The 26,911-nt window shown below is 45.3% G+C and overlaps 2 protein-coding genes across 3 annotated transcripts in view; both read left to right on the plus strand.

Moving 5' to 3' along the window:
- The window catches only part of LOC123769720 (uncharacterized), a 190,819-nt gene that overhangs the window by 102,627 nt on the left and 61,281 nt on the right, over positions 1-26,911 (plus strand). For both annotated transcript variants that reach the window (XM_045760932.2, XM_045760933.2), the window contains exon 5: positions 17,276-17,362. In XM_045760932.2, coding sequence (XP_045616888.1) covers positions 17,276-17,362 — 87 coding nt within the window. The remainder of the gene's footprint in view (positions 1-17,275; positions 17,363-26,911) is intronic.
- On the plus strand, positions 570-7,329 carry LOC138350378 (multiple PDZ domain protein-like). The gene is given in 3 exon segments (XM_069301000.1): positions 570-641; positions 6,081-6,486; positions 6,489-7,329. Coding segments are annotated over 3 exon segments (879 nt in total). The 3' UTR covers positions 6,890-7,329.

Consider the following 26,911-nt stretch of genomic DNA (forward strand, 5'->3'; position numbering starts at 1 on the left):
CACCTGTGTCCCCTAGTGCGTGTGCCCCTTGTGTTACATAGCCTGTCCTTATCAACCCTGTCGATTCCCTTGGGTATCTTGAATGTGGTGATCAGGTCTCCCCTCACTCTTAGTCTTCCAGCGAAGTGTGGTTTAATTCCCGTAGTCTCTCCTCATGACTTCGGTAGTGTACTTTTTCTTTCGAAAGGGGTTCTGTTCCCTTCTCTGTTGACTGGGCGCTGGGGGAGCAGCTTGTTCTGTTGCCTCTCGCATGGTCCCGCTGTTGGTGGGCGCTTTGGGTTGTCTTCCGGCCTCTGCTGGCGTCGGAGGACGGCTTCTTCCCCTTGGGGGGGGGGGGGGGTTCAGAGCTGGCGGGGTGGGCTTCTTCCCCTGCGCTTCGTCATTTCCTCTTCGTGGGTGTGTGGGGCGTGGTCGATCCGCCCCATCCTTCTGGGCTTCCCGTCTGCTCTTTGCAGTTATGAGCTTTTCCCGTCTGCAGTTCTTCTGGACTTCTTCAGTCTGCGCCCTGGATCCTATGCTCTCCTTGGAGGACTGTTGTCTCCTGTTCGGATTCAATTGGGGCCGGGTGCATGGATGGTGGCCCTGGACCTCCAGGTCACTTCTTGGCACGTTCCTCTCCAGTTTTTCTGGGACTAGCACAGGTTGGTGGTGGGGCTTCAGGTTTGCTGTTTTTATTGCCTTCCCTATTTTGTAATGGGCACTTCGTATACTTTTTGCATCTTTACCGGATCTTCGTGCCCTGTCTGAGTCTGAGATTCGGTGTGTGGCCTACCTCGATGACTGGCTGGTGTGGGCTCCCAGTCAGTCCGCTTGTCTGCTCGCCAGGGGATGGTTCTTTCCAGATCGCCGGGTTTGGTTTCCTGGTGATCTGGAGGTTTTTCCATCTGTTTCCGTCCTGGGTTCGAACCTGGGCCTTGCTTAAGGCTCTTGGGCCCCTCATTGTCTTCCCTCCAGAAGTGTTACTGCGGCTGTGGTCCCGCCTTCGGCTGTTCAGGAGGGGGTCCCGGGTTGCTCAGCGGTTGCTTGAGTGGTTGTGCGGGAGTCTGCACTTCGGCGTGCTTGTCTGCCCGCGGAGTCGGGTTTGGCTACGGCGTCGGTTGGTTCCTGCAGAGACTCCCCTTCCGCCTCTTGCATTCATTGGGTTCCTCCGGGGATCTTGTGTTGGTGCTGCGTCACCAGCTTCCTCTTTGGGGTTTTCGGGGTTCCATGCCTTGGCACCTCCCCGAGCCTTCGCTCGATGTGTTCACGGACGGGTCGTCTCTCGGCTGGGGCTTTGTGACCAGTGCTCACCAGGTCGGCCGAGGTTGGTGGAGTCTGTCTGTCCGTCGGGCTCACAGCACGGTTCGGGTGTTCATGGCTGTCTGGTTTGCGCTTCGGAGGGTTTGGGTCACTAGGTACTCTACCATTCAGCTCTGTTCGGACTGTTCTCTGGTGGTTCTTGCCGGAACCACAGGGGTTTGGCTAACCGTGAGGTTCGTGTCCGGGGTGTGTCCTGCGTCCTGGTGGACGGCTGTCTAGGTTCATTCCTCTTCGTGGGTTGGCAAGTCGTCGCCGATTCATTTTGTTGGCTCTGTCGGGCGTATGGACTCCTGGCCATGGACGTCTTTGGGTGAAGCGTGGTCTAGGCGTCGCCCATTTTGTGGCGCCCTTTCCCACCTGCGAGGACTTCACGGTGGATGCTTTCGGCAGGACTGGTCGAGGTGGGGGGTACCCGTTCCTCTTCTCCCGGTCCAGCTGTTGCTTCGGATTCTGGCTCGGTTGCAGCCCATTCCCATGAGAACAGTCCTTATGATTTCATGGTGGCCGGCCCGGCCTTCTTTTCAGACGCTGCTTGATAGGTGTCCGTACCCGGGGCGTTTTTCCCGAGGCTCTGCCTCTTTCAGCAGGCCGAATCGGTCCTGTCCGTGACTGGTTCAGGCCTTCTCCTTGGCTCTTCGCGTCTGGTATTTTGACGCGGGTATCACCATCTCTATGGTGTTTAGGTGGATTTGTTGACGGTGTCCCACCTGCAAGCTTCGTCTTGGCGACAGTATGACGTTTCATACGTTTTCTCGTGTTTTGTTTCCCCTCCGGCCTGCTCATGCATCGCCTGAGCCATCCTGGTCCTTGTTCAGGGTGCCTTATCTTATCTTCCCCTCAGTTTGTGGTAGCCCCTTCGGTTCAGTTTCCTGCTCTTTGGTACTGGTGGTAGCTTTATAGGTGTGCAGCCTTTCTCTGTCCTGGCGACGGTCGTGACGGCTGCTTTCCGGAGGGGTTCTTGGGGTATTGGTACTTGATTGGTTTGGCCGGAGGGTGCGTCCTGTGTTGTCTGGTTGTGCTTTTTGCTGTTGCCGGCGTACCGTGTCTGGGGATGCACTGTGGTTGATCCGGTTCCTTCGTTCCCTGTTTTCAGGGCTCGGGTCTCCCAGGTCGTCCGCAGTGTTTTCATTCTTCCAGCCTGCGGTCTGTCTTTGCGCCCGTGCTGTTCAGACGTTTGCAGCTTTTGCTGCTGTGTTGGTGACGTCTTGGGCTCATTTCGGGCGCAGGAATTTGTGGGTCGCACAGGGTCTTGACCGCCCATCCTTATGCGCGTCTGCTCTTGGGCGTTCTTGTTGCCTTGGGTCGCAGGTTTGCGACCGGTTGTCTTGGCTTTGCGTTACAGAGTTTGTGGCGGCCACCTCCCGGGTTAGCCCTTTCTTTTCCTTCTCTTTGGGTATGAAGCTCCAGGGAGCCGTAGGGGCTCCCCACAGAAAACCAGCGTTGAATGTAATGAAACGCCATTTTCTGGGTGAGCCCCGGAGGCTCCCTGGCAACCCTCCCTCCCACCGGTCGGCGTTTTTTTTGGCGTTGGTTGAAGCTTAGCTTCTGAACTGGAGCTTGGCAGCCGACGCGGTAGGTCTGGGGCTTCCCCGTTCCCCTCCCAGGGCGGGGAGGGCTGTGCGGACGATCGGCGCGGCAGTAAAGTGTGATGTTTGCTTGTTTCCTTGTGATTGTAGGGAGTTTTCTACCTCTATGTTCGGTTTTTGTTTTAGTTTTTACCATGTGGGGTTTGTTTTGTTATGCCTACCTTTCTGGGTGCCTGAACCCAGTGGATGGCAGATAAGGAAAACCCCAACCACAAGGGGTTTTCCAGGGCCATTGCTCCCTGAAACCTCTCTGAAGGGGCCAGGTTCTGGCGCTGGTCCCTGGTAGGTCTGAACTCCTTAGCTAATGTCCCGGTCTAATATAACATACATTAGCCCGATAAGCTCCAGGGAGCCTCCGGGGCTCACCCAGAAAATGGCTTTTCAGTTACATTCAACGCTGGTTTTTTGTCAGTATCCACTGGATTTAACGGCCTATATGGAGCTGTACCCAGGTCATTAAATGCAGGGCTCCGGTATTTCTGAAGTTGTTAAGTGTCGGTAATATTTCAAGTAACATTCAGATAAGATATATTTTGTACATACAGCCACTTGGTCCACCACTCTAGTGTGGTGTGGTTCTCCCTGCCCCTCATGCCCCTGCTTTTGGCTCCCTAACATCTGAGGGTTTTGGGGCCGGGGCAGAGTTTAGCTTGGGATGAGGCTAGGGTGGCTTCGGGCACTGCCCCTTCAGATTTGGGGACAGGTTGAGCCCGATTTTCCCGTCGAGGCTTCAGTCGGCTCGGCTTTTACCCAGGACTCCGCCTTTTATTTCAAGGATGAGGTAGGGCATTGATGAGGATTCTGCCCCGGGGCATGTCAGGGAATCCCGGGGAGTCCTCTTGGAGTGCCTGGACTCCCTTTGATCCTACCTGGGCCCATATGCCTTCTGGGCAGGGTTTATTATTGCAGGGCCAGGGTTTTGTATCCTCTGTCCCTGTATGAATTTGAGTTGGGTGCGGTTTGCCCCCCAGGTTCGTTTCCAGGGCCTTTGGGCTCCTCGGATACATCTTTTCAGAGGGTTCCTTCCTCTCTGGTTTTCCCTGTGGAGGTTCTGGAGGTCCTTGGTGCTTACTGCTTGAGATTCGATTTATGCCTCTATAATGGATCTGTCATCGTTTGAGTTTGGTTCTTCTTCCTCGTATTAGGTGCGGTATGAGGTTCAAGAGTCTTCCTGGTTGGCAGACTATCCTTTCTTCTCTTTGGGAGCTTGGTGCGGGGTTTGTTGGATCTGCAAGCTTCAGTGGTGGGAGGTTTCTTCGGTGTTGCAGGTGTTCTTGGGGGGGGGGGGGGATCTTTGGAGTTCCTCAGTGAGGCCCTCTTTGCCCCCTGCACTTTCTCCTGATGTGGGTCTGGTGCAGTTGCATCCCCAGGTTCCCACTCTTTCAGCTGCCTAAGTGGCAGATAACTATTGAACTTGCGGTCATTTGTCTTCTGTCTTGCGCTTTTTCGGTCTGCTGGAGCTGTCCTCTGACTGTCTTTCGGCTGCCGTGCTGATGCTGTTTGTACTGATCCTCCTAGAGGTGGTGTCTGCCTTTTACCTCTTGTCTCGCATGTAGGCAGGATGTCCTTGCTCTTTAGATTCCACTTGGGCCCTGGCTTTGCAGTCTTCATCTCCATTCTGTCTCCTGTTATTTCCAGAGGACTGTGTTGCTCAGTTTCTGTCGGCGGCTTCTGCTAGTTGCCACCATCATTTCCTGATTTGTTGGTGCTCTTGGGGGAAGGGGGGGGGGTGTTCTTGCTCCTCCTGGGGTGGTCGTGCATGGGCTTTAGTTTTGGTAGGTCTCGGTGCTAGTTTTTCGGAGTGTGTCCTCTGGGCATTCATTTCGTCAGCGCGATGGTCGTTCTGTGCTGAAGTTGGCTTCTTGGAAGTCGTGTCGGCCCTTTTGCGGGGGCACTTTGTTGACGGGGCGGAGGCTGGCTTTGTTTGCCCAAGCCTGGTCCAGCAATTCGTGGGCCTACAAGGTTGTTTCTTCCGGCCTTTGGTGGCATTGAACGGCTCCTCTCCATATCAGGGGTTCAGGGGCAGGTAGGGCAGGCTTCTTCCCAGTCTGTCGGGTCATCTTGGAGAGGGTTCGCTTGGGTGTGGTCGAAACGACTTCGTCCCTCAAGTGGGTTTCCCACCTATTTCCTGTTCCGAAACAGGACTGTACGGATCTTCATTCAAGTTCAGACTTGTCCAGTTTAACCACTTAACTGTGCCAACCGAGTATTCTCGGTCGGCGGGAAACTGCGCCAACCGAGAAAACTCGTTTTGATTTTTTGTAACCAATTCTAAATATGTACGAGGCTGGTTGTGTACGAAATGGACTCTTAGGACCTCCAGTGAGAGGCAGCCATCGTGGAAAAAATTCCCAGAATGCCCTAGGGCTGCTGGCCGAGTTAGTACTGAATGAGCAACCATGGGTGGCACACGCGAATCTGGCTCCCAAACACCCGTCCGACGCGGTGTTGAAAGATAATGCTCTGTCGGTGAAATTCAAACTTTGTTTGAAGAACATAAGGGTCATAATTTTGGGGAAGCTAGGAGTAATAAGGACCTAACACAAAGGTTGGATGCAAGTGATACAGCACCTATGAGGACGATACAGCGAGTGTATCCAGTTGTAGCTCTGAGTGTCATCCTTGCAATCTTATGCTATTTATTTAGATGATACATAGATAAATAGTTTTGTGTTCAGTGATAATGCATCTGACACAAATAGCATAGATGAACAGTGTTAGCGGTTTTCCATAGATATTTTCAAGAATACCTGAAACTCTTCCTAACTGACGGACACTAAATGATATGTAATATATCTAAACATATACGTAAATCATCTCCCAGAGGGTATAAACTCATTCCTCTCAATGTTTGCTGACGATGCCAAAATTATGAGAAGGATTAAGACAGAGGAGGACAGCTTGAGGCTTAAAGACGACCTGGACAAGCTGCAGGAATGGTCGAACAAGTGGTTGTTAGAGTTTAACCCAAGCTAATGTAATGTATTGAAGATAGGGGTAGGAAGCAGGAGACCAGATAGAAGGTATCACTTGGGAGATGAAATACTTTAGGAGTCAAAGTCCTGGGGGTTGATATCATGCCAGACCTGTTCCCTGAAGCTCATATCAAGAGGATAACATCAGCGGCATATGCCAGGTTGGCTAACATAAGAACAGCTTTTAGAAACTTGTGTAAGGAATCTTTCAGAACATTAGGTACCACATCAAACACCTTCAAAGGTGAAGATGGTTGTTTATCGTGAAGAAGGAACTCAAAAGGAAGAGGACCTCTATGACACCATCACCGTCCAGCTCGCCAAAAAATCTGGGAAGGGTCTTGGACTTTCAATAGTTGGATGCAAGAATGGACCAGGAGTTTTTATATCTGATGTGGTCCCAGGTGGTGTAGCAGAGCGCGATGGGCGTCTAATGCAAGGAGATCAAATTTTAGAGGTGAATGATAAGGATCTCCGGCAAGCAACCCAAGAGCAAGCTGCAGCCATCCTGAAATGTGCGCCAGGTTCAGTCTCCATGAAGCTGGGGCGGCTCAAGGCTGGCAAGAAAGCCAATTCTAATAACAATGCGAACAGTACTTGGCCAGTGACAATAAGTGACAGTTCCCCTATAGCTCCAACAGTCCATCCACGGAGCCCCCCGTTCCCATTCCCCGCATACACATCCCTCTCCACCAGCCACACCATCTTCCACCACCACAACCACACCAACATCCACAACAGGAGACTCGGGAACCATTGGGCATAAGGACAATTTTGCTCGAAAGACGTGACGATGGTCTAGGTTTCTCAATTGTTGGAGGCTTTGGCTCCAACTTGGGAGATCTGCCCATATATGTGAAAAGTGTGTTTGAACGCGGTGCAGCAGCTCGCGAAGGATCCCTAAAACGGGGCGATCAGATTCTGGAAGTGAATGGACAATCTCTTGCCGGTTTGACCCATGCTGATGCAGTGGCTATTTTGAAAGAAGCACGAGGTTCAGTTGCACTTACTATTTTGCCGTCTAAGTGAACTATAGCAATGTTCGCACTTTTGTTTTCAATTTTGGTGTTTTTTTAATTGTTGCAAATGAAGGATAGTTCTGTAAGATACAGTTTAACATAATCCTTGCTAATAAGTCTTTGATGCTTTTTCTGTATTAAGTTCTCTTTATCGTTAATGATTGAGCTAATCCAAGGCTCATTTGCAATGTTATGTTAATAATAATGCTTATTATGGTCAGTTATCACATATGTCAGACCAGCCCTGGAGTATGCGGCTCCAGCATGGAGTCCATATCTAGTCAAGCATAAGACTAAACTGGAAAAGGTTCAAAGGTTTGCCACCAGACTAGTGCCCGAGCTGAGAGGTATGAGCTACGAGGAGAGACTACGGGAATTAAACCTCACTTCGTTGGAAGACAGAAGAGTTAGGGGGGACATGATCACCACATTCAAGATTCTCGAGGGAATCGACAGGGTAGATAAAGACAGGTAATTTAACACAGGGGCACACGCACTAGGGGACAGAGGTGGAAACTGAGTGCCCAAATGAGCCACAGAGATATTAGAAAGAACTTTTTTAGTGTCAGAGTGGTTGACAAATGGAATGCATTAGGAAGTGATGTGGTGGAGGCTGACTCCATACACAGTTTCAAGTTTAGATATAATAGAGCCCAATAAGCTCAGGAACCTGTACACCTTTGAGGTTGGCAAATCTTGGTCAATAAGACAAGACCTCTCCAAGGAAGACAGAGAAAAGCTGAAAATGAACCTAATTGAGGCAAAACGTTTAAATGGGGATAGAAATGAAGAAGACAGAAATTCTTTTTTTTACAAAGTGACAGGGACTGGAAAGCTTGTGAAATGGTACATAAAAACAAAGCAACAAGATCAGTAGTGGAAGGGGGAGTAAAGAGCAAAGGAAAAGGGAACATGTTCCTGAAAATTGTATATACCAACATAGATGGAGTGAGGTCAAAAACTTTGGAGTTGCAAGATATAATCCAGCTTAGGGTCCCAGATATTGTTGCATTATCAGAAACGAAACTTGAAGGAAATATTATACATGAAGTCATATTCCCAAGAGGCTACTCAGTTTGGAGACGTGACAGGAAAACTAGGAAGGGAGGAGGAGTGGCTGTACTGGTGAAAAAACACCTGAAGGTAAAAGAGTTAATATATGAAAACCCTCGAGATATTGACATAATGGCATTGCAGGTCTGGAATCAGGATGATAAGCTGATAATTGTAAATACCTACAGCCCACCAGCAAGCAACACGTGGACAAAGGAAGAACTGGATGACAAACGAGAGGGCCTCATAATGGTCATGAGAGATATTATTGTACAAGCAGATAAAGATAAATCACGACTGTTGATACTGGGGGACTTCAACTTTAGAGCAATAGACTGGGAGGCCTATGAAGCAAGAACGGAGGACTTTTGGACATGCAGATTTGTGAACCTCATTCTGGAGACATTCTTGTATCAACACATAAAGCAGGCCACAAGAATGAGGGAAGGAGATGTACCGTCAGTACTGGATCTAGTATTCACCAGGAAAGAAGAGGAGATTTTTGACATCCAGTACCTTCGTCCCTTGGGAAAGAGTGATCACGTCCTGTTAGACATTAAATATGCTTTAAGATATCATCTAGAAGAAAATGGGGACATTGAAACAGTTGATAAACTCGATTTAAGGAGAGGCAACTATGGGGAACTTCGAAATTTTTTTAATGAGTGTAATTGGACAGAATTGTTGCTAGGCAGGGAAGTAAATGAAATGTATGCCAAATTTTTTAAACTATACGAGGAAGGCACACAAACATTCATACCAAAACAGAGATGCAGGGCCAGAAAACAGGATTGGTTCGACAGAAATTGTGAGAGGGCAAGAGACCAAAAGACACAAAAATGGAATCAGTATAGGAAGAGGCCAAACCCCCAAACATACCAGCGATACAAAGATGCGAGAAACAACTATACAGCAGTAAGGAGAGAGGCAGAAAGAAATTTTGAAAAAGGGATAGCAGATAAATGTAAAACAGAACCGGGCCTATTCTACAAATTCATAAACAACAAATTGCAGGTAAAGGATAATATCCAGAGGTTGAAAATGGGAAACAGATTCACGGAAAATGAAAAGGAAATGTGTGAAACATTAAATGAAAAGTTCCAAAGTGTGTTTGTACAAAATGAAATCGTCAGAGAACCAGACACAATAAGAATTCCAGAGAACAACATAGAGCGGATAGAGGTGTCTAGAGATGAAGTGGAAAATATGCTAAAGGAGCTCGGGAAGAACAAAGCAGCTGGCCCAGATGGCGTTTCACCATGGGTTCTGAGAGAATGTGCATCTGAGCTCAGCATTCCACTTCACCTGATCTTTCAGGCATCCCTGTGTACAGGAATCGTAGCAGACGTGTGGAAACAGGCTAACATAGTTCCAATCTACAAAAGTGGCAGCAGGGAAGACCCCCTCAATTATAGACCTGTATCATTGACAAGTGTAATAGTGAAAGTATTGGAAAAGCTAATCAAAACTAAATGGGTAGAACACCTAGAGAGAAATGATATAATATCAGACAGACAGTATGGTTTTCGATCTGGAAGATCCTGTGTATCGAATTTACTCAGTTTCTATGATCGAGCCACAGAGATATTACAGGAAAGAGATGGTTGGGTTGACTGCATCTATCTGGACCTAAAAAAGGCTTTTGACAGAGTTCCACATAAGAGGTTGTTCTGGAAACTGGAAAATATTGGAGGGGTGACAGGTAAGCTTCTATCATGGATGAAAAATTTTCTGACTGATAGAAAAATGAGGGCAGTAATCAGAGGCAATGTATCGGAATGGAGAAATGTCACAAGTGGAGTACCACAGGGTTCAGTTCTTGCACCAGTGATGTTTATTGTGTACATAAATGATCTACCAGTTGGTATACAGAATTATATGAACATGTTTGCTGATGATGCTAAGATAATAGGAAGGATAAGAAATTTAGACTGATTGTCATGCCCTTCAAGAAGACCTGGACAAAATAAGTATATGGAGCACCACCTGGCAAATGGAATTTAATGTTAATAAATGTCATGTTATGGAATGTGGAATAGGAGAACATAGACCCCATACAACCTATATATTATGTGAGAAATCTTTAAAGAATTCTGATAAAGAAAGAGATCTAGGGGTGGTTCTAGATAGAAAACTATCACCTGAGGACCACATAAAGAATATTGTGCAAGGAGCCTATGCGATGCTTTCTAACTTCAGAATTGCATTTAAATACATGGATGGCGATATACTAAAGAAATTGTTCATGACTTTTGTTAGGCCAAAGCTAGAATATGCAGTTGTTGTGTGGTGCCCATATCTTAAGAAGCACATCAACAAACTGGAAAAGGTGCAAAGACATGCTACGAAGTGGCTCCCAGAACTGAAGGGCAAGAGCTACGAGGAGAGGTTGGAAGCATTGAACATGCCAAAACTAGAAGACTGAAGAAAGAGGTGATATGATCACTACATACAAAATAGTAACAGGAATTGATAAAATCGACAGGGAAGATTTCCTGAGACCTGGCACTTCAAGAACAAGAGGTCATAGATTTAAACTAGCTAAACACAGATGCCGAAGAAATATAAGAAAATTCACCTTCGCAAATAGTGGTAGACGGTTGGAACAAGTTAAGTGAGAAGGTGGTGGAGGCCAAGACCGTCAGTAGTTTCAAAGCGTTATATGACAAAGAGTGCTGGGAAGACGGGACACCACGAGCGTAGCTCTCATCCTGTAACTACACTTAGGTAATTACCTGTTGATTGATGGTTGAGAGGCAGGACCAAAGAGCCAGAGCTCAACCCCCACAAGCACAATTAGGTGAGTACACTCTTTGAGGCTACCTGAATTTCTTTCTGACTGAAGGACACTCTTGAGGTATGCTGAATCTCTTCCTGCGTGGGACCATACAAAGCGATCTTTTCAAGACTACTTTACAAATTGATCTTTTCCTATAATCTTTTCAGTACCACCTTATGCTTTACAAGCTTGGCTACATACAACCTACAAGTACTGAAGCCAAGGGTGTACGTGAGTGCATTATTTGCAAGCACACAGAATGAAGAAACGGGAAGCGAAAATTTATCTGTACCTGGTGCAACGAGAGCGAAGTCGCACTGTGCACCATGGGCTACTTCGTTGATTATTTCTCACTTCCGAAGTACTGTGTGTAATACAGTGTGATACTGTGTAAATAGTGTGTGAAACTGTACATATTGTAATTTTAGTGAATTTTTAACACTTTCCTGGATTTTCGACTTGGAATTACGGGCGTTTTCCTTAACCGCTTGTCGGATCACAATGTAATTTTACGGTGCGGTTTAAAATATTTGTAAAAAATCCAGTTTAAATCCGATTTACTTGGTTTGTTTCAAACTCCGCGCCATGAAATTCCCGTTCTCTCGGGTAGGCCACAAGTCACGTCGGCCTACTGGGTCACGTGACAGGCCCATTGTTTTGTTTTCACGTGGAGCGATCAGATCTCTCTCCCCTCGGCCGCCAAACTCGCACGTTTTCAAGGATTATTACCGGTTTGTGTGTGTTTATAACACACTAAATTCATCAATAATGGATCCAGCACCAGGCCCAAGCGGTGTTTTGGCTACAGGAGCCTCAGAATCAAGTGGAAAAGACAGGATTACCGCCATCTATAGGTGGTTTGCTGGTGTGAGGCTCACTCCCACCAAGATTCCCAATGTCTTGGATGCCTTTGATCAAGCTGAAAATGAACGAAGTGATGCAGAAGGTGAGGATGTAGAAGAAGAATTTGAAATTGGGGGCCGTAGACCCCTTGGGGATGACTCAACAGAGGATGAGATTGAAAGCCAAACTGAGGAGGAGGAGGAGGGGGCACCAGCACCACCGACTAAGACTACAGCAGGTTGTGGTGAACAAACCACAGGCAATTGTTGACTACAATAAGTTCATGAAGGGTGTTGACCACTTTGATCAAATGGTAAAGTATTACCATTTCGCCAGGAAATGTCACAAGTGGACCAAGAAAATAACATTTTATTTCTTGCAAATGGCATTGCAAAATGCTTATGCATTGTACAAGGCCAACACAGATGATCGAAGGAAACTAACTCTGCTCCAGTTCCATGAAGTTGCTATTTGGTCTTTATTGAAATTTGACAAGGCAGAGTGGCCTGCAACAACTACACCATCTCCACATCTAGTTCATGCTCCAGACATGTATGATGACACTGGTCCTGTGTATCCTGCTGCTGACCCGTCAACACCTGGCCCGTCGGGTGTGAGGCGCCCTCTCTTCACGTCTACACCTAGTGCTGAAGCTGAATCTGATGAAGATAATTCATATTCCACATTAGTGTTTGAAAACAATAGTGAGAGCGACGATTCAGACAGTAGTTTATTGCCAACCCAGAGACAACAGCGACGTGTTGTTATAGCAGAGACTCGCCTGAACTATAAATTGAACATGAGCTGGTAAAAATCCCCAAACGTCGCAGGTGTGAAGTGTGTGCAAAGTCGGGTATCAGGAAGGAAACTGGTATAGCGTGCAAGACATGCGATGTTCCACTTTGCGTCATACCTTGTTACACCACTTATCACAGGAAAAGGGTGTATTGGGTGGACAAGAAATAATCACCCGCACCAGCTTCACTCCACCTAGGAACATCTGTTGAGCAACTTCAGGAATCAGTACCTGAAGGAGGTGGCGTGGAGATAAAATGCTCAACTTATTTTACTACAATCGTCTTTGCTTTGGTAAGTACACATAATTGTCTTAGATTGTTTTAGTGTTGTAGTCTATTTTCTTAGGAATATTTTGATACCTAAATGAGAACTGTAGCACGAAAACTAAAGTAAGTATACACGAAACAAGGGAAACTTTTTTTTGTGGGTGTTGCGGGTGTGAGTTGGAGTGTCAAGAGCGGGTTCCGGTTGTGTGTTTTCCGTCATCTCTACAGCTGTGAATTCCAAGGAATTGTATTTGATATGCATATGTCTGTGTAGGGAATTTTATTCCGAACACTATACAAAAAAAAAAACGGTGTGAAACAAGTATAAACTTGAAAAACATGAGCAAAGTAAAAACTTTTGACGCTCACAGGTACAAACACGCGTAAGATTTTATTCGCCGCAAATTTATTTGACGCTGTGTTGGCCAACTCTACCCATGTTCTTATAGAACTTTCTATTGCGAACACATTGCTATATAAATGAAATACGTAGCTCCAGAAATAATGTCAGGACAGTGAAATAAGTATAAACTTTCAAAGCGCTGCATCACACCAGTGTCGTCGCTGCTGAAATCACGGCTAACACTTTGCCCAGTTCCCACACTCGTGCGGGTCACCCGATACCATAATTAGACATTGATAGGCATATGTCTGGGTGGGGAATTTTATTGCGAGTTCAGTGATATCAAAATGAGCGCTGTAGGATGACTGTGAGGCTGGCAACAAACGAAAGAGTATGAACATTTACTTCCTGTTTGGGTGTCACGGCGAGTCATCTTCGTGTTTATTTACTTCGTGGTGGGATACCAAATGCTTGGGTGACATTTTATGCATATGATCTTGTAGAGAATTTTATTGCCAACGCATTGATACCAAAATGAAAAACGTAGCTCGAGAATTGATGTTAGGAGCGTGAAAAGATTATAAACTTTTTTGTGTTTACGCTTGAGCGCCCAGAACGCCGCGCGCACAACCCGCTTTTTTTTTTCAGCTAGTGCCGCGCGCACTAAAGTGTTAACAGGTAATATTGTGACAATAAACATTTATTGTAGACACATTACTGGCACATGTATCACAGTTCCATGGAACATTATGATCGTTCTACTGTATACATATTGTAAAGGACACAAATATGCATCATATACGATAAAAAAACAAATAAAACCGCATTGGAAATACATAAAACAAATAATTGAAAATATGTTTGTGGCAACACCCGGTGCTTCAATGGCCCGCGCGACCGTGTCTGGGTGATTCACCCACGGGCAACCAGGCTCTGATGACGTCACGGCGCACCTTGTTCACGTCCTCACAGCCAAAGTAAGTTGAATTTGGTATTTATTTTTACATAGATATGTTCAGGGAAGGGAATTTATCATTTTACGAAGAAAAAATAATTTTTTGGGAACACTTTATTTCATGCGCATCGTGGAAATTTCACAGAACTGAAGGACAAGAGCTACGAGGAGAGGTTAGAGGCATTAAATATGCCAAAACTAGAAGACAGAAGAAGGTGATATGATCACTACATACAAAATAGTAACAGGAATTGATAAAATCGATAGGGGAGATTTCCCGAGACCTGGAACTTTAAGGACAAGAAGTCATAGATTTAAAGTGGCTAAACACAGATGCCGAAGAAATATAAGAAAATTCACTTTCGCAAACAGAGTGGTAGACGGTTGGAACAAGTTTGGTGAGAAAGTGGTGGTGGCCAAGACTGTCAGTAGTTTCAAAGCGTTATATGACAGTGCTGGGAAGATGGGACACCACGAGCGTAGCTCTCATCCTGTAACTACACTTAGGTAATTACAATAAACTCCGCAGCACAGTGGTTAAACCATTTTATTCCTTGCCCATCCTTTTCAATGACTACGTTGTCCCAGGTCCAGCTTCTTCTCAAGCTGGGCGTTTGTACGATTTCTCTGGACCTCAATGACGCTTATTGGCACGTTCCTATTCATCCGGGGTTCAGGGATTGGTTAGGTATCATGGTCGGGTGTCAGGCTTGTCGCTTTCATTGCCCTACATTCGGTCCGAATCTGGTATCTCATGTATGCACGTGTTTAACCAAGATCATAGTGACCCGTGTTCATTTGCTAGATATTAGGGTTCTGGCCTACCTCGACAACTGGTTGGCTTCAGCAGACTGAAGACCCAGTGGTCTTCATGTTTGCTCGCCGGGGATGTGGCTCTTTCCCGGCTTGCCGAGTTCGGGTTCCTGGTGAATTGGCAGAAGTCCCATCTGGTTCTGCACCGGGTTCGAACTTTGCTGGGCGTTGTGGGGGATTCTCGGACCACATCCGTTTCTCTCCCTCCTGCAGCTTTGCTTTGGCTGCAGTCCCGTCATCTGCTGTTTTTGAGGGGGACCTGTTGGTTTTCCCTGGGAGCTGAGATCGGCTTCAGAAGCTGTTCTGGTATATTCAGGGCAGCCTCTTTCACCACTCTCACGGTTGCTGGGATCCTTGTGTCGGTTGCTGCACCTCTAGCTTCCTCTTCGGGTTTTTCAGTGTTCAGTGCCATGGCGCCTTTCCCGTTCCCTCGCATTTCACATTCAGGGGTGTCCAATGTCCTGTCTTGCTTCATTCCTCTTTCCGCAAAGTGGACGGTCAACACCGCTTCCTTCTTTTGGCTTTGTTGGATGTTCGGGCACCTGGAGGTGGACCTCTTCACGTTGGCCTGGTCCCGGCACCTTCCGTTATAAGTGGCGCCATTTTCCGACTGCGAGGCTTTTGCGGTAGACGCTTTCCGGCAGGACTGGTTGAGGTGGGGGGGGAGGTTCCTTTACCTTTATCCCCCGGTCCATCTGTTGCTTTGGGTTCTGGCTTTGCTCAAATCCTATTGGGGAGTGGTTTTCCTGGCCCTCATGGTGGCCTTGGTTTTAGGATTCTGCTCCTTTGGTCCTGTGGGTCATTTTGTTCGTTTGCAGTCGTCTCCTTTTCTGGCAAAGAATGAGATGGCTGGTTTCTGAAGGGGTCCATGTGTTGTTGATGTTTGGTTGGTTCAGCTGGGAACGCATCATATTTTTCCGGTGGCGGCTTTACATTGCTTCCTGCACGCCACTCGTATGAAGACAGTGGACGCGCTCTGGGTTGATCAGGTTTTCCCTGGTTCTCTGTTCCAGGGCTCATGTGTCTCGGGTTGTCTGCAGGGTTATAAAGTCTACCCAGCTTGCGGTCTACCCTTGTGCCTGTGATGTGGAGAAGTATGCTGCTCTTGCTGCTGTCTTTGGGAATATGTCTTGGGTTGACATTTGGGCATAGGGGTTTTGGAAATCAAGCGGGTTGCATTTTGTTGCTTTGGGATGTGTGTCGTGGCCAGTTGTCTCATCTTCGTCATGAGACCTGCAATGCTGCTGCCTCCCAGGTAAGTCCTCCTCTTACTTATCTGTGGGTAGTTAGCTTCAGGAAGCCAACCGGGCTCCCAACAGAAAACCAGCGTTGAATGTAATAAAATGACATTTTCTGGGTGATCCTTGGTGGCTCTCTGATACCCTCCCCTCCTCTCCTCTCCCTCCCTCCCTCCCTTCGATAGACGGTTATTCATCATTCTACAAACTGGGGGTGAGTGACCGGCTCGCATGACCGGGCTCCCCCTCCCCCATCTCATGGGAGGGGGGCACGCTAGTTGGATGTCGATTTGCTTTTTTTTTCTTCTTTTGAGGGGATGGGGTGAGTTCTTTGGCTCTGTTTGGAGTTAGGTTGCAATTTTCACCAGTAGAGGGCTTGTATTGTTTTGCCTATCTTTCTGGGTGCTTTTCCTGGTCGATGGCAGAAGTGACTAAATGTAGAATGTTCATATGGCCATTACTCCCTGTGCCTCTCTGAGTTGACCAGGATCTGGCTCTGGTCGGCACAGAACTCCAGGGACTGATGACACCAAGCTACAGTAATATGGCACATATCAGTCTGGATAGCTTCAAGAAGCCTCCGAGGCTCACCCAGAAAATGGCGTTTCATTACATTCAACGCTGGTTTTTTGAACCTGCAGGTGTTGGAGGCAGCCAGCTGTGGTTTGTTTTGACTTGCTGACTTACTGGCAGTTTTCTCAATGGTAGCATAAATGAATAACTTCATATATAAATGCCAAGACTCTCTGCGTGGTGCTGGATCTCCCAGCGAACTGTGACTGATGGCACCTTCATCAGAGATGGTAAGCCCTGGTGGCACCCTGAAGTTACCAAGAAATTGCAATTTAAATACATTCAACGAATGTTTTTCTTTTTCCCCATGATTAGGGAACGTATTTTAATGATAGAAGGATTTTATTATTATAATTATTATTATTATTATTTTTATTTAGTACCTAGGGGCTGTCAGCTATTAACATATGTGCAGACTGTATAGCTTTAATTTATCAGTTAATGTAACTTTGTTCAATCCTCAAAAAGTGATTTGTGTGCAAAGGTAATAAATTATACTGTACTGTTCATCCACCCAGGGTGGTTGGATATACATGGCTACTATATTACAGTACTGGATAACTTTGGTTATCCATCCAGCCTGGTAGTACTGAATAGTTGGTGTTATCCATCCAGCCTGGGGACTATTGGAGAACTGAGGTTATCCTTCTATCGTATTTTATTATAAATGCAGAAACTAGGTTAAGTAAAAAATGTATAAAGTAAGTATTAAACTAATGTGTGTTATTATTTCAGACATCCACCCTCTGGTATGAGTAAAACGGAACGGCGTAAATTTAGAGAACGAGACCTTGAAAGGGTACAGCGATTAAAGAGTGGACTGTAAGTGGTCACAGTAATTAGTCATTTTGTAATGTACATTTGTTAAGTAGGGGTACCATTTGGGAACACACAATGTGGACAAAAGAAGCCTATTTACATTAAAAGAATGTAGGTCAAGATGGCATCATTTCCTGTACAGGTTCTTTCCAAGTGTAATGTGTTGAAGGAAGAGAAGAGAAGCAGCCTATACCATCTACAGTTTAAAAAAAAATTATAAATTTATGTTTAGAGAGATAAGTAATGCGGGAGGTATAAACTGCTATTGAAATAAGCGCTGAATTATGCAAACAACCATTCATTCATTCTATTATTATTATTATTATTGTCTAATCATTTAATGTTTTATTATCTCTGATTTTGTTATTAACCACTGCACTGTGCAACTGCGCACCGCGCCTGCAGGCGGTCGACGGGTGGTGTGCAACGCGCCTCAGGGATCTTGTAGGTATAGTGTACCATTCAAAACTGGCACACGGTGATACGAATACAAAATGGATGCCTAAGGGCCCCAGTGATCGTCTGCCATTTTGAACACAAAATCCCAGCATGACCCAGGGCCGTGGGGAGCCTCAAGTTTCAAGGAAGCGACCATGTCTAACGCATCGTCCATGAGCTCCCGCTCCACGGTCAGCCACGATCATGCAAAACGTCTCTGAGGAAATACGCGACTTTTGGTATGATGGTGGTGCCATGGATGATAACTTAGTCTACGATCCAGAGAAAGGCCTTACACAGAGGTGTGGTAAGAGTGAGGGAGAGACTGAGGTGGATGATGTCGGGAGTGTGTACAGTACACACGCCTCGCCCCGGCCTACCTTGCCGCCCTGGGTCAACACTGTTAGTCACCACCACCACTATGTGAATCATTCTCTGGCTTCAGTGACATAGGCTCCGATACAAGTAGTGTTGATGACCCAAGTACAAGTAGCGAGGGTGTTACTAGACGGGGTTTTGCTGCCTCGGCAAGCCGAGGCAAGCGGCAGCGTGTCACGCGCCCAGAGGACAATGATGACAGTGTTCCCTCGACATCAGGTGTTCATGGTAGGCCTACGATATGCAGAACAGCCTCATCTCCTGCCATACCTATACACGGCTCTAGCACAAAACAAGACATGATACTGTATTCGGGTACAGACGTCGACATACCAGCTCAAGATCCACACAGGTTCTCCGGCAGTGTCATCAAACCCCTCGTGGACCATTGCTGAACAAGACACGTACTGTTCACCGGCATCTACTATACCAGTCCCATGTTGACCAGATACCTCCTGGACCACAACGCAGGCGTATGTGGCACTGTGAAGCCCCACAGGAGGGAAATGCCAGTGTTTGGCATAGGTATTGCAGTGGGTGATTGCCAGCTGCGCAAGTGTGACAAGATGTTATCAATGTCGTGGAGGAACAGACGCGAGGTGAATGTTGACAATTGACACCGGTGCCATGTTGGACAGTGGCAAAGTGCACTTTCAAACACGCTTCCCATTATATAAACCCGGTTGTGTCATAGACTACGTCAACATGCTCCTAGTAGACAAATGTGACATAATGCTTAGTACTGTCGAATGTGTGAGTAAATTTGTGAAGTGGATGAAAAAATCCTTTTTCCACCTCATTGATGTTGCAGTGCTGAACTGCTTCAACATGTATCTAGTAAAATCAAGCGAGGGACCCCCAACACGAACATTCAGTGTTGCTCTAGTGTCCCGACTGCTCGTCAAGTATGGGAAGCCGGGCTCTGTTGCAACGAACGGGGTGCCAGCAACAATGCCACGCAGAGGTCCAGACAGACCGAGGGGTAACTAATAATTTTTGTGTACACATGCTCGAGTATATGCCAGGCACAGCATTACGGGACAAGTGTAAACGTGCCTGTGTTGTTTGCAAGAACACTCAACATCGAGAACACAAGCGAAGATACATTTTCACCTGGTGCGTTGAGTGCAAAGTGCCACTGTGCCCTGTCGGCTCTTTCGCAGCACATTGCTCACTCGCGGAGTTCTGACTGTGTTGGTGAATGTATATAATGTGTGGTACTGTAGTGTGTAAATATTTTGTAAATATACATGATTCAACATGAAACATTGGAAATATGAGCAGTATATGTGGAGACATTTGTGATGCATGTAACAGTGACTTTGGACAGTACGGATGTTCTACTGCTATAATATTGTGTACGTGTTCATTATACATAGGATTGGTAAGAAAAAACAAAACAAAAAAATGCATTTGGAAGTGTATGAAAAAAAACAAAATTATTTGTGGCAACTCGCGCATCTTGAACTGTCCCTGGGTGTCTATGCCACGGGCGACCACCGAATCATGACATCACAGCACATTTTCTGGACCCCATTGCGGCCAATGTAAGTCCAATTTCAAGTTTCTCTTTACACACTCGTCATCACGGAGGGGTATTTATCACTAAATAAAAATTCCTGAGAATTTATTTCCTGCACACGTGGGGGGGGGGGGGGTGCCATATTTAGAGGCTGAGCAGCACAGTGGTTACCTGGAAAGAAGGTTTTTATTGTCACCAGACTAGGCTAGTTTATTGTGCACCTCATACTCATCTTGTGAGTGGAAGTGCAAAAATAATTAAAGAGGGGCACAAAGTCTTAATCAGACATCAGTGGAACTTTTCTCTCAATATCTTATCTCCAACACATTTAAGACAGTAGTTTAGCTGTGTTCCCAGCCATATTGGTGTTAACTTAAATGAGCATGCAGATGCTGCTGCTAAGAAGGCTATCCACACTTGTCCCATTGTCCAGTGACTTCCAACACCACCACACAGCCATATGCCAGGTCTTGGGAACCTAGAATGGGAGATTAACCCTTAAGCTGCTAGGGGGTCCTGAGGAGATTTACACCCCCTGTGCGCAAGAAAAAAAAATTCTAAAAAATTATTTAGTCTTCTAAAAATGATAATTTGTGTTCCCTGAGCACAGGGAAAAAAAAAATTCACAGGCAACATATTTTGGGCGCAATTGACCGAGGAAGTCTGGCAAAAAGTGGGCATTAACAGAGCTGTCGTCAGAGCCTATCAGCGTCACCCGCGCTGACAGCTGGGAGTTGCCACAAAGATATTATCACTTAATTATTTCAATGTGTCTGATTTTTTCTTATTTTTTTTTTTTTTTTGAAGTTATATTATTCAATAGTGTGTGATATATTTATATAAGAAGGGGTGAATAATCGCTATACTCAAAAGTATGGTGTGCATATTAGTGATTCAATTATGTTCATAAAACAATAAACAAATAGTTTTGCTGTTATTACACTCTATACATACGTTATATATAAGTATCTGCATGTTTTGTTCACCATAACGAACCACTAAGTTGGTATCGCGAGTCAAAAAGTAACGAGGATCGACCGCCACACACCAGCCAGCCACTCATTGCCACTCCCTCAACAACGCCTCACTCGCCCACTTTCACCTCCCACCATCCTGTTTTATATTTTATTCACAATATACAGACTTTATATACAAGTATCTACATGTTTTGTTCACCACAACTGTACAACTAAGCTGATATAGTTAGTTCAGGCACTAAGAGTCATCGCTACACACACAGCTGGCAGCTCCCTCACTCATTCAAGGTCACACGCACTAAACTTTTTCTCCCAACAATACTGTTTGCAGTGTTGTTACACTATATACACATACTATATATAAGTAGTATGTGTTTGGCAATAAATCCTCTAATCAAATAAATCTCAAAATAAACAATACCCAAATTTGTAACAAATTAGATGGCAAATTCCTTGGCATTCTCATTGACCACAAGCTGAATTTCCAGGGACACATTCTAAACATACCTAAAAAAGTTTCAAAAACTGTGGGCATTCTTTCTAAGATCAGATATTATGTACCACGCCCTGCCCTGGTGACTCTCTATTACTCCCTTATCTATCCATATCTCAACTATGGTATTTGTGCTTGGGGCTCTACTACCCAAAATCATTTACGTCCTCTAATTACTCAACACAAAGCTGCTATTAGGACAATATCCAATTCTGGCCCCAGACATCACTCGGTACCCCTATTCAAATCCCTGAATATGTTAGACATTAAGTCACTGCACATTCTCTCATGTGTACTATACATATACAAAACGCTAAATTGTAATGCCAATCCTGATCTCAAAAGCTTCATAGAAGGTTGTAACAGAACCCATGAGCACCACACCAGAAATACAGTTTTGATATTCCTAGAGTACGACTTAATCAAACCAGAAATGCTCTACAAATCAAGGGACCCAGAATGTGGAATGACCTTCCCAACCATGTTAAAGACAGTACCTCTCTCAACCAGTTTAAGATAAAAACTAAACACTACCTAATAAATTCCCTGTAACCTACCTCACTCCTCTATTGTCAACCCATGTCCGTTATTTTCTTTTTTTTTTTAATCAACACTGTTTGTCAACCTATTGTATTTGTGCTGCTTTTTCAGTCATGTTCCCCCTTTTTTTTTATCTTTATTTGTATTTGTTCTCAACACTTTTTATTCTTTATGCTCAATTAGTATTAAGTTCTAGATATTAATGTTTTTCTTGCCCGAAACGCATTGCGTAATAGTGGCTTTAGGCATTGTATGTACTAGCTCTATCTATATATCAATCCATTAATGTAACATCACTTGTATGTATATACCTTACCTGAATAAACATCTGAATCATCTGAATCTAAGTATCTACATGTTGTATGCACTGTAACTGAACACCTAAGCTTGTAGAGTGCCCAAAGTTCATAGTGGCCACCCTCTACACAGCCAGACAAATCATGCAGACGACGTCTCCTCTGTCACCCAAATGGCTCCTCCCAACATAATCCTTTTGCTGTTATTACACTAATACACACATTATATATAAGTATCTACATTTGTGTTCACCACAGAGAACCACTGAGCTGGTATGGTGAATGCAGACAATAACAGCTAGCCACACAGTCAGTAAACGATGCTATCTCCCTCCGTCCCTCAGCATCACTCCTCCCTAAACGCTAATTACGTCAACAATGCTGCTATTACCACAATCCTGGTCATTTTTATCACATTCAGGGATCATCTGTAATATTGTCAGCGCTAAATAATAGCAGTTATATATTTATTGACATTTTTCGGCGATGCTGTGGTCACAATCTGAACAGCAATGCTGTTCGCTCATGCTGCGTGTGCCAGCCTTGGTTGCTCCAACAGTACTGTGGCTCTCACACCTGAGAATATTGCCCACGATTTAAAAAAAAAATGGCGTCTGTTTACAAGAGCCCTGAGGAAGCTAATGTGAACCCCGTGTAGCCGCAGGTCATTTGAATCGTGCCTGGCACACTATGGCGTATATATACGCCATGCGCACCGTGGGATATGTTACTCATGGCGTATATATACGCCATGCGCAGTTTAAGGGTTAAGTGTAGTGCCTAACCCAGTCACCCCTCACACCCCAGGTTTTCTTCCCTGGAGTGTTTGGGACACTCCCTTCAGGGGGTGGTTCTTGTCCTTTGGGTAAACCGGTGGTCTTTGACTGTTTCCTTGAGTTGGGAGTGTTGAGTGTTTGTCTGGGGGGGATATGCACTGTGGTTTGTGTATCCAGTTACAGATAGACAGTTCAGCTACAGATAGACAACATTAACATAAGTAATAAAAATGATGGAAAGTTTGAAGACCAGACCACACACTAGAATGTGAAGGGACGACGACATTTCGGTCCGTCCTGGACCATTCTCAAGTTGATTGTGATGAGTAAGTAGGCAATAAATAGGCACAAGAGATGAGGAGCGAAGCAAGGTGTAGTAGAGGGGCTAGTAGTAGGAACTGCAGAGGGCCTATTGGCCCATATGAGGCAGTTCCTATTATAACCACCGAAAGAGAAGGAGAAAATAATGAGAAGAGGGAACGTAGGAGAAGACAATGAACAGAAAAGAGAAAGGAAAGAGAAAGAAAGGTAAATGGAAAGGGTAAGCTTATGTAAGGTCACATTTGTTAGAAAGATTAGAGCATTTGATTATATACTGTGAAAGGGAAGAGTCCACAGCAACAAAGCCAGGACTCGAGTTCATGTTGGGTACATTGTGTATTAGAGCCGATTCAACAAGATGGCGTCTGTGTAGAGTAGAGGCAGGAAAGATTATTTTGGAGGAAGACCAATCAATGGGATGATTAGAATCCCTCACATGGCAGAAGAGAGCATTGTTAGTGTCTGCAGACTTAACACTTCTCTTGTGTTCAAGTCTGTCATTCAGTGTGCGGCCAGTTTCGCCAAAGTATTGGAGAGGACAAGATGAACAGGAAATAGAGTAGACACCAGCAGCATTAGAAGCAGGAGGAGCAGTGTGAACTAGATTGCTACGAAGTGTGTTAGTTTGACGAAAGGCGAGCTTAATGTCAAGAGGACGAAAGGTATTGGTAAAAGTTTTGAGTTCAGATATGAAGGGAAGGCATAGTACAGTGCTACTAGTGCTGGAAGCAGGTTTAGGATGAAACCTGAATAAAAACCTAAATAAAACCGAAAATATACTGTAATATGATAGACATCTGCTATTTGAGAAATTATTTGTTATTGGAACAACTCCAGCGTGAGCGAGTGCATGGACGGGTCTAATCCCTGTACATACAGCACCATGCGTTTCTTGTTTCATTTCGTCACCACAGTTCAGTGACTATGACTTCGAAATAATAAAATTAATAAATCGGTTCTAAAATAAGTTTTTTTATCTCTAATTATCCTAATAATGTTACTAATCTAAATATATAACCTAAAAATATATAATATGATGTAAATCCAATATTTGAGATAAATTTGTTACTGGATCTGGCTTAAACACCAGCCTACTGGAGGGTGTATAGACCTAGTCTGCATTCATACAGTAGGCACCCAGTGCCATTAGCTTTGTCTGTGTGCGAGTGACGTGTTTGTCCGCCGGTGAAAGAATAATCGTGGAATTTACCATTTTTTTGACTACAGCTTTATTAATATACAAGATGTCTCAAGGGCTTGCTAATCGTGCTGTATCTACAAAGAGGAAGAGAAGTTTTTTATCCATTGAGCAGAAATTAGACATGATAGAAAAACATGAACGTGGCTACTCTGTTACTTGGCTGGCAGCAGAATTTAATGTCGGGAAAAGTACGGTGTGAGATATCAAGAGACAGAAAGATGATATTAGGAAGTTTCTTGCTTCGAGTGATAGTGGTGCATTAAATAAAAGGAAAACAATAAAAGGTTCTGCAAATACAAATTTGGACGAAGCTGTGTATAAATGGTTTAACCAGGAACGCTCTGTGGGGATGCCACTTGGCGGCGACGCCATTAAGACAGCAGCCGATAAATTTGCACAAAAGATGAACATTCCAGATTTTCGAGCAAGTGAAGGATGGTTGCAAAGATTTAAGAATAGACATAATATTAAGAACAGGAAAGTTTGTGGAGAATCATTAAGTGCAGATACAGATTCAGTCGAGCCATTTAAGCGTAAATTAAATGATTACATAATAACAAATGATCTAGGCGTTTTCAGGTATACAATGCCGATGAAACAGGCTTTAATTGGAAATGCTTGCAGAGCAACACTTTGGCATCTAGGCTAGATGAGTGTGTTCCTGGCCGTAAGGTAAACAAAGAAAAAGTTTCTGCCATGCTGTGTGCAAATGCAGACGAAAGTCACAGAACAAAGTCCGCCATTGTGGGGAAGTCAAAAAACCCACGTGCTTTGAAAAATTTAATGAACAAGCTACCTGTGGTCTACTACAGCTCTAAAACAGCTTGGTTTACTGGAGATATTTTTGTAGACTGGTTCAAAAATCATTTTTGCAAAGAAGTAAGAGATTTTCAGATAAAGAAGTGTGGAGTGAGACGGAATGATGTCAAGGCATTACTCTTGGTTGACAATGCACCAGCTCATGTAGGGCTCGACACATTAACGTCACATGATGGACGCATCAAATGTATGGCCTTGCCTCCCAATACCACCTCTCTGATCCAGCCAATGGATATGGGTGTTATATATGCAATGAAAAGGCTCTACAAACGAGCAATGAATAAAGAAATCATGGTGATGTTTGAGTCAGATGAAGACAAAAGACAAGGAACCGATTCGCGAGGTCAAGCAACACTGGAACGTTACAAAAAATACTCGATTAAGGAAGCCATTTACAACTGGGCTAAAGTTTGGGATGAAGTTCAAGAGTCAACATTAAGAAATTGTTGGAAAAAACTCCTGTTGCTTGATTATGCTGAAGAAGTGACTGAGGGAGAAAGGGATTTTGAAGGATTTTCAAATGATATTTATCAAGAACTGCGTGCCGCTGGTGAGGTGGAGTTGACGCTGAATGGAGTGGTTAGATATTGATGCAGTCGATCCACCCATTGGTCATTTAACAGATGATGAGATTATACAAAATGTTACTGGCACTGTTGATGACGACAGAGAGAAAGATGAGGATGAGAATGATAGCAGTTTACAATCTGCTGTGTGTGCCGACGCATTGTTCTATGTTGAAAAACTCCTTGATATTGTTTCACAAACTGACAATCCAGAGCTACCAGGCTTTTATCAACACCTAGGACGATTAAAGATGTTTGTCTCAAGGACATGACAAAAAGAAGGAAACAAATGAAAATGAGTCAATATTTTTCACAAACTAGCAGAAAATCCACCAGCACAGCCGTACCCAGCACCAGCACAGCCGTACCCAGCACCAGCACAGCCGTTCCCAGCACCAGCACAGCCGTTCCCAGCACCAGCACAGCCGTACCCAGCACCAGCACAGCCGTACCCAGCACCAGCACAGCCGTACCCAGCACCAGCACAGCCGTACCCAGCACCAGCACAGCCGTACCCAGCACCAGCACAGCCGTACCCAGCACCAGCACAGCCGTACCCAGCACCAGCACAGCCGTACCCAGCACCAGCACAGCCGTACCCAGCACCAGCACAGCCGTACCCAGCACCAGCACAGCCGTACCCAGCACCAGCACAGCCGTACCCAGCACCAGCACAGCCGTACCCAGCACCAGCACAGCCGTACCCAGCACCAGCACAGCCGTACCCAGCACCAGCACAGCCGTACCCAGCACCAGCACAGCCGTACCCAGCACCAGCACAGCCGTACCCAGCACCAGCACAGCCGTACCCAGCACCAGCACAGCCGTACCCAGCACCAGCACAGCCGTACCCAGCACCAGCACAGCCGTACCCAGCACCAGCACAGCCGTACCCAGCACCAGCACAGCCGTACCCAGCACCAGCACAGCCGTACCCAGCACCAGCACAAAAGCAGCTGAAGCCAACACAGCAGCAGCGAGCACCAGCAAAGCTGATGCAAACATCTAAAAACATAGTGTGTGAAGTGAACAATTAGAATAAGTGTTAAATTTAAGTGTGTACATAGTGTTAAAATTAAAGTTGCAGTAATTCTAGTGTACAATAGTTTTCATGAACTGTGGACCACGATTTTTTTTAAAGATGGTGTCTGTTTGCGAAAGACCTGAGGAAGCTGATGTGAACCCCATGTAGCTGCGGGAGTTTTGAATGGAACGTGAAAAATAA

This window comes from Procambarus clarkii, chromosome 45, assembly GCF_040958095.1.
Source record: "Procambarus clarkii isolate CNS0578487 chromosome 45, FALCON_Pclarkii_2.0, whole genome shotgun sequence".
Classification (NCBI taxonomy): domain Eukaryota; kingdom Metazoa; phylum Arthropoda; class Malacostraca; order Decapoda; family Cambaridae; genus Procambarus; species Procambarus clarkii.